General features: G+C 35.0%; 1 protein-coding gene across 1 annotated transcript in view; it reads right to left on the reverse strand.

Moving 5' to 3' along the window:
* PTPN4 (protein tyrosine phosphatase, non-receptor type 4 (megakaryocyte)) overlaps positions 1–8,772 on the reverse strand; it is a 68,098-nt gene that overhangs the window by 46,388 nt on the left and 12,938 nt on the right. The window contains exons 5-9 of the mRNA XM_010135782.1: positions 7,592–7,636; positions 7,293–7,345; positions 5,065–5,185; positions 3,943–4,030; positions 2,708–2,796 (exon numbers count right to left, since the gene is read on the reverse strand). Of these exons, the coding sequence (XP_010134084.1) occupies positions 2,708–2,796; positions 3,943–4,030; positions 5,065–5,185; positions 7,293–7,345; positions 7,592–7,636 (396 nt within the window). The remainder of the gene's footprint in view (positions 1–2,707; positions 2,797–3,942; positions 4,031–5,064; positions 5,186–7,292; positions 7,346–7,591; positions 7,637–8,772) is intronic.

Here is an 8,772-nt window from a genome sequence, read left to right on the forward strand (position 1 = left end):
AGTGTCTCCACTGCTGAGCAGGTGATTTTGGTTGAGGTACTCCATGCTCTTCTCCTTTGGTCTTCAAATGCAAGATTTACTCCCTGGATTCCCAGGGCTCCGTGCCTGGTAGCACCATGAAGGGAAAAGAGTAATTACTCAAAACACAGGAAGATCAAGTTAAGACACACTGGATAAAAAGGAGTGTCCTTTGTTTTGCCTGATGCCTGCCTTGTCTCTTTCCTGTTTTAAGTTCTCCCTGTGATCACAAGGTTCATAATATACAATTTAGACATAACATCAAATTAAGAGGGAGAGGGCAAAGACATTTTACTTGATTCTTCTTTGAGCAATACAATTAAGCCTTTATTTCTTCCCACATACATACTTGTCTATCCTCTCACTTGTCTCAAAACTCGGCTCAGAAGTACTGAAAAGGGGTGTCTAAACATCCACTGTGGCCATAAATCACTGGAAAGATGTTGCAGAGCTCCAGTTGCACAGGAGCAAGAATAAGTGGAGGCAAGAAGAATAAGTATCAGTACTGGTGTGACTGGAGTAGCTGCATGACTGTGAACAAAAAGGAAAGGTAATAGGTCTGCTATAAAGCTGTATTGTGAGAACTGTCATTTCAGAAAGCCTATAATAGGACAAAATGGGAGGGTGGGGTTTTTTTTTTTTGGTTGCTGTTGTGAAGACCAATTATGTTGGTACTGTAGTCTTCACAGGAAGAAATTAATATCCCTGATGTCAGCTGATATGGTTAAATACAAAGAAGAACTGTTTAGGTAATTGCACACACACTGAAACCACACTAAGGATTTAGATCAGAATCCCTGGCATGCAAACAATATGAAGTACAGCTCACAGAAACCTCTAGCTTCCAGTAGGAACTTGTAGCTTAATTATGACTTAACTGTACATGCTCAGTAATTTACCAGTGTGTTTTGTATTATCTATTTCATTATTACTGTTTTCCCGAAAATAACAGCAGTTATTATAACCTTCCCGATTATTACAGCATTGCATTTATAAAGCAGTCATAACTCCAGAAAGGCTCTAACACTTCAAAACTCTTACCAGATGAACAATATCTTTCTTAAAACATATCACTATTATAAAGGCAGGTCTGACTGACTAGTACAGTAGTTCCAGACTTATCACTGCAAGACTCAATTTTAACTTCCCCAGCAAACCACGGAGACTGAAAATCTACATGTTCTGTAATTGCCTCAGGCTTACTTTTCTTACAGGCAAAATGCTTACTATGTTCAATTGTATCTGGCTACAGATAACAGTTATGTCATAGCTTTGTTTTCTCTTTTTCTCTGAAAATCTACTGAAATTCGCACTGTTTCTCAACATAGTAAACCATAGAACATGTAACATTCTACAACAAAACTTGAGACTAAGCTTAGTACAGAAAACCTGAATGTTTCAGAAATTCATTGGGTTGCAGAAAAGATCAAAACTGTGATAAACATCTTGAATCTTTTGAATAATGCAGCTTACTTATTGAAAAAAGGTCACTGATTATAGGTAATGGATCTTCACCTCTGCTAACAGAAAACAACAAAAACCCAATACTGCCCGTATCAGTTTTAATTCAGGGGAAAGTTTTTTTAGTTTCAATTGTCATAATCAATTTAATCTGTTTATATGAATATGATGCCAGCCAAGAACTTCAGAAAAGGCCAGGCTGCACTGCCCAAGCACACACAGCAGTAGCAAATGAAAACACAAAACTTTTCATAATTTTTCTAGCTTTTGTGCCTGGTAAACTAATGTCTGTTACGATTACTTGATACGTTTGACTTTGCCCACTCGGAATGCTGTTGTAACATACTCAACAACCTATGTAATAAATAAGACTGTCAAAGTGGATTCCAAGCAGGCAAAGGAAACCAAGGGAAGATTACTTCTGAGGGAACTAAAAGAAGCACTGGGAAAGGTGACATAACTTCTGTAGAGCACAACAGAAATTACAGTGCACTTCTATAGAGCGCTATAGTGTTACAGTGCAGAACGGGACTTCTCTTAGATTCTTCCCCTTCTTACATGAATAAATAAGAACAGGATCCCAACTTAAGACGACTGATAACTAGAGTAACATATTTAATGAGGATAACTCTATGTTAACTAAAGTAATTTTTAAAGTTGTTCTGTAAAGAGAAGAAATAAATTACAGCTTTTTCTGCAATAAATGCACATTTTTGAGCCTTATCATGAAAATGGTTATCTATGGATGAAGAGATGACAACATCCTGAATGCTCCACCTGAGTTATCCTCAAGTGCCATACCTACATCAAACTTAACATGCGCAGCACAATGAAGTTATATACCACAAAGCAAATCTTATCTCCAGAATAAGATTTTTAAGTTCAGTTGTCTCTTTAAAGACTGTGACCTAGACCATAGCTAGACCTGGCTATATAGAGAAACATAAAGTATGCTTACAAACTCCTGAAGAACAAAAATGTGTTAAAATTCATTACAGTTTCGCCACAATCATTTAACAGAACAGCATGCAGAACAGGACAAAACCCCGCCAAAAAATTATCCATAGCACAGCATGACAAAATTTCATTCAAAATAAATATTCAAAATAAATCATTTCAACTTGGTATGCTACAACTAAGTTTCATCCTTTTTTAAAGAGTGTGACACTGGGAGTGGTGAAAATATGAGTTGAAATACCAAACAGAACCATTAAACAGCTCTTCTTACCACTGAAAGGTGTTAATTCGTACTCTGTTCTTAAAAATTAGTATTCCACCTGACATCACTCCAATCATTATTTCATTGTTACTCTGATCCTTTAAAAGAAAAGAGAAAATTACTTGAACAATACAAATATCTTTAGAACCTTAAATATATTCATTTTCATATCTCTCTATCAAATACACAAATGCCATAGTAAAACAGATCTCAACTGACATGGAAGGATACGCGTTCTAACAAGTATCCATTCCTGTTTAGGACTATCCCAAATATTTGCTCCAAGGGCTTTACAACCTACCACAGAATTTTCACTTAAGTCAGATCTTCTGTCTTCCACCAACTTTGAAGAAATACATAATATGGAGTATTCTAGCAGTTTATTACTAAAAACGGCACTAACAGACTGGGTTGAAGTTTGCTATACTGAAAGCAACCAACTTAAATTCCAACCTGAAAGGAATCTGTAATCTCAGAACAGAGAGGAGGCATTTCAAAACAAATAATATTGTAAGCACATTTAAATAGCACATTTCCCTGAAATATCTCTGCATTCTAATCAAACACCTGCTCTAGTTCTCTCAATATGTGTGCAATGACAGCAGGATACATCAATGAAATGGGGAATATTTCAAATTCTGTTGCAAGTTTCTCTAACTTTAGGGAGTAGAATAAGCATATTTACAAACCAGAGGTGTCTTAGGTATTAAAAAATATATATTCAGAAGCATTGCAGAAATGGTAGCACTATACTGACAGGTTAAGATCACAGGAGTCAAGACCTCAAGTTACTTGCTTTACCAGACAAAACTGATGCTATATCAAATTACAGTACAGTCACCTTACATTAACAGTTCGTATTATAAAATTATAATGATTTATGATTTGGTTCTAATCAGAACTAAATTAAGTATTTTTCAAAGCTGACAAGTCCTTAAATATCAAAAGCATATTCATCAAGTAGTTTTTCTTATTCACCAGTAGCCAACTGAACTGGCATTCAGGCCAACTGGCTCAGTCTGAATTACACATGTAAAACGAAGCCCAAATTTAAGCCAAGAAATGCCCTCACCAAAGTGAAATAGTGGCTATTGAAACTGGTAAATCAGTTAGGCATCTAATCAGATAATATTATTTTCTTTTTCTTCCTCCTGTAAGCAGCAGCCAGGAAGGCCCACTGAAAATAAATATTTATTTTTCCATAAATCTCACTTACATTTCAGTACTAGTCCATCCAAACTTACCCTTGCATAGTGCAATTCAACTCCATAAAGTTCTAAGGTACGTGCTGTATTGAGATAATTGAACTCTGCTTCTGCAGGAGACAATCCTCTGAAAGTAAGAAGCTAGATCAGAAACATTCTAACATAACCCTCACATCAGGCTCCCTAGTGAGCTCAAACAGAAAATCTGCACTCATTTTACTGCTTCTACCCCCCACACTGAAATCTGAATTTCCTTTCTCACCATAAACTCACTGTAAACCCAAAAATTTTAACTGAAAAAAACTTGTGCTTTCACTCAAAGTCTTGTCAAGGGTCCGCAACGCAGCTCACAAGCACTTTTGCAGTCCTGTATTTTATTGGTAACAGCAATTCCTTTCCAAGGCCCACCCTTAAAGTTTAAATTACCATCAACTCAGTTTAGTTTCTTTACCATAACAAAATTGCTAAGCCTTTGACTGAAATGTAACATAACATTCAGTAGCTTCTAAAGCCAACAACATGCCCCAATTAAGCAAATGTTTTTGTAACCATAGATTTAACAAAATATAAACTAACTGTAATGAAAAGCACTTAAGTTTTAAAATACCAAGAAACAATCGCTGACAAAGTATCACAAAGTTATACACTGAAAAAAAAACCATCTTCCATTGCTTCACCATCTTTTCCTCTTTAGTAAAAGGTCACAGACTTGCCCACGGGAAAGAGCAGGTATCGAAGAAAAAGACTGTTACTTCTGAAGTAATTCTCGTTTACTGGTGAGAGCACCAAGAAAACAAAGGTTTTCCACACAGAGCATTCTGAAAGACTGAAAAACCCTCTGAAAGAAATATACCCTGCTAAATATTCTATGGAATACACACAAATACTGTTTTCAGTGTACCTTTAACATGTTCATTTTTTTCACTTATTTTCCCTGTCATTCTATCTGTGCAGAGTATCAACGGTACTTATTACACAGACAATCTACAAAAAAAATAAAATCACACTGAACGTACTCTTAAAAAAAAAAAATACAAAACACCCCCCAAAAACCACCCTGAAACCTTTAAGACAAATACTCAATCTTTTTACATAACATCACAGGCACCAGCAGTCAGGATTTGACAAAGTCAGTCAGTATCTTCTGCTGTAACTCCTTACATGTGCTGCTGATGTAATTTTGCTATTTCTTTTTCAAAGTCTTGAGGCTGGCTAGGGATGAAAGAATAGTCTGAGAGGTAGCCTGGCAAGTTTTCTGAATGGCTGTAGTCTCCCAGCTCGGCTAAAATATTAAAAAGAGAGATTATTGTTTATCACTGATGTTCTTGGCATTGTGCAATGCCCCCAAATTCACAAGAGCCTCCCACATAGATGATTTACAGCAAACAAAAATAAAGATGACATTTGAACTCCCCTTTTTCCATTTGAATAAATAGTCACATTCTCGGTGAATACCATGGAGAGCTTTCAAAAAGATCTTTGACTAGGTACTTTATGAAGAAAGTTTATGAAGTGTTTCATTTTTAACACATATTGTACATCATAAACGCTGTCATAATGGTTAGCTGTCATAATATACCTCAAGTTATTCAGTTTTGTTTTTTATTTTACCATTGTTTGCTTTCATGTAATTACACGATACACAAATATTTAGGAACCACAACTGCTATTTCTTCATTAAGATCTTTCTGTACCAAGATAAATTCAGAGATTAGAAAAGTATTTTTTTGCACATTCAGCGGTACGTAAAGAATGTGCATATGCATACACCTACATTGAAACTACTTCTCTTGACACTACTAAAAAGTGCATTTACATAATTTCTAACATTTTAAAAATTAAAATAAATAGATAAATAAAAAAAATTAAAATAACATCTATTGTCAGAATCAAAACCACACAAACAACACTTGTTAAAAATACAGGCTTTAAGGCTTTCTAACTATAATCCAAAACATATGAGCTTTAAATAGCTGCAATCTATCTAAGATCCACAGTGACAAGTAACGTAACGTGAAAACCAGAAAGTTCACAGCAATGCAGCATGACCTTGGGTCCTGGGCAGGTGTACCGACACTTTTATGAGGCATGGAAGAATTGACAAAGCAGGGTGAAGGCCCTCATGGAGCAGGAGGATAAGCAAGGGAAGGGAATGCAAGCACCAAGTCTGGAGTGCGTGCATCACCAGAAACAGATCCCATTTTAAATTAATTAAAAATTGGAAAAGGGGACCAGGTTTCCTAACAGACTGCATGCCTTGCTCAAATCCACTACAGAGAACAAAGCCCTGTCTGAGATCTCGTCTGCTATTTACCTATATTTATAAAGAATCCCAGAGAGAGTTTAGTAACAGGCATGCACAGAAAATCGTTAGACAGATGTCTGCACACCGAAGAACTTAAGGGCAACAGCATCTCATATGTAAACATAGCTACAATGCACTGCGCATACCTACCACTTCTACAGTATTTAAAAAAAAACCAAACATACTGCATTTTTAACAGCTTAAAATGTTATAAATTTCTCATAGTGGCCACATCATTACCAAATACTTAATCTCTTCTAAGGCAAATCCCTATAGCATGACAGCACTTTCAGTACATATCTATTTCCAAGTAGCTGGAGTTTGGGAGCTCTGCTTAAGACAAATTGCTCTACTAATTGATCTGGAAAAGCTGGCTACTCATAAAAACACTGCATAAAACACTCATTACACTAACATTTCTTCCCTGAAAAGCTTAACATGGACACTATTTCTCTGGTATGCTATTTTCTCACAGAAATTTCCTGTACAGCAGGACAAATGGATATATCAGGATTGCTTATAAAACTGAATTTCTGACAATCACAAATTTCAAGAACTAATGCTGAACAATCTTAGTCAGTTGTTTGTTGTTGCAAGAGGACTACATCTCAGTCTTCAAAATTTATCTGCTCACTGAATGGCTTAAAATTGACAACATAGGCATTAAATATTTTGGACAGATACGACCAGAATTCCCTTTTCCATACCTATCTGAGGGTTCACTGTATACATCAGAAATGTTTAAGTGTCTAAAAAATGCTCTAGTATCATTCTCAAGCAAAAAATCTAACCTCACATTTCAGAATACAGAGAAATACAAGAGGATTGTTTGGGCTTTTTTTAACTAGATGGGCTTAAAGAAGGAAAACAGAGTGTTACCAGTATTTTTTCCATTTGTGATTCAGCAAAACACACCAGGGGAGATATCCCAACCAACCATATTTCCTTAATCATGAGAGAAGTAGCATCATGTCCACAAACATCACAATCTAAAGAATGTCATTTGTATAGCATTAATAACTAATCAATACTATTTTTTATACATCTCAGTACTAACGTGTACACAAAGACTAAATATACTTACATTGAACAGCATAGGAAGCCAGAAGAGCAGCAGTATTATAAGGACAGGGTAATCTGGTTTGTTTTGTTTTTAAAATGAGAAATAAACAAAATTACATATTTCATATGAAATCTGGTTATTTTGAAAAGCCTAATTCTTTCAAAGGCTATGAACAAATTGGACAGATAATAATTATAAACACTTCTACTTGCATAAATAGTATTTTTTAAATATATTTTTATTTTTGCAGATAAAACCCCTCACCATTAACTTTCTCTCAAAGCTGCACTTAATGTTTTACACAACAAAAAATGTCTTACCTTCCAGTAAGAATGTCCTGTTTAATTTGCAGAAAATACTGGTACCTTATTTAAAGAAACAAACAAAAAAGAACCTCACTATATAATTAAAAATAAAATTATTTAATGATTTTTCATCAATGTAATGCATTTTGCTTTTGAGTTAAGGGCAAAACTAAACCACGACATTTTGCATGCTACTTCTTAAAGTCCTATGGGAAAGAAATTACACTGTGATGAGTAAAACAATAATACAACTTTGTAAATGCAACTAGTTACAGGCTATGAAGGTATACATTACATTTCACCAAAAGGCTGCAAATTTCACCTTTCACCTGCTTTATTTTCCAGTATTTTTGTTGATCTCAAAGTTTAAAAAACAAAAACAAAAAACAAAAAAAGTGCCTCAAAATGAGTAAGTGTGACAAACTTTTCAATATCGCAAACAAAAGCTGAAGTTTGCATCTGTCTATGGAGGTACCTTAATAAGAATGATTTATACTCCAGGTAGATTAAATTTATTCTCATTGAGTATTTGGTATTATTCCGTTTTCATTTAAATTAAAATAATTACTCCTAGTATTCTGGAGTTAAATTTTCAAATAAAAATTGTGTTTTCTATTATGTCAAACGCCTTCCAACTACTTCTGTTGAACTTCTGAAGTTTTCTATAATTACGATGTGAGAAAAACTTGTTTTAGAAATTCATCCAGCCTTCTCATGCCCACTCTTTCAAGTCTTTCAAGCCAGGATAGAGATGGAAACAGCAAAAGGAACTAAAACATGAATTATTTCCCACTAAACAGTGGCAGCAGAAAAACTTGAAAACCCCAACAAACCTGAAAATGCAAACAGATTTCCCTCTAAATGACTTCCTTTGTTTCTCCAACAAAACACAAATATTTTGTTAACTTCTCAGAATGAATCTTTTGTTCGTTCAATTTAGTTCCTTCATATTTCACTCCAAGGTTTTAGACAATTTCAAAGCATAAATGTTTTTATCAAGTGGCAAATCACACGTGCTATAAGCCTCCCACTGACACAGACTTCAGTGGGGTAACAAACAAGTCTTACTGAGATGGCATGGTGTCAGCACAAGGTTAAACTTTCATCAAAACCCCCTTGCAGCTGTTGCATTTAGGCTCTACTGCTTTTTCATTTTAAAAAAGAAAATCATTAAGTGGAAAAGTTAAACATCATTC

The sequence above is a fragment of the Buceros rhinoceros genome, unplaced genomic scaffold, assembly GCF_000710305.1.
Source record: "Buceros rhinoceros silvestris isolate BGI_N320 unplaced genomic scaffold, ASM71030v1 scaffold2795, whole genome shotgun sequence".
Classification (NCBI taxonomy): Eukaryota; Metazoa; Chordata; class Aves; order Bucerotiformes; family Bucerotidae; genus Buceros; species Buceros rhinoceros.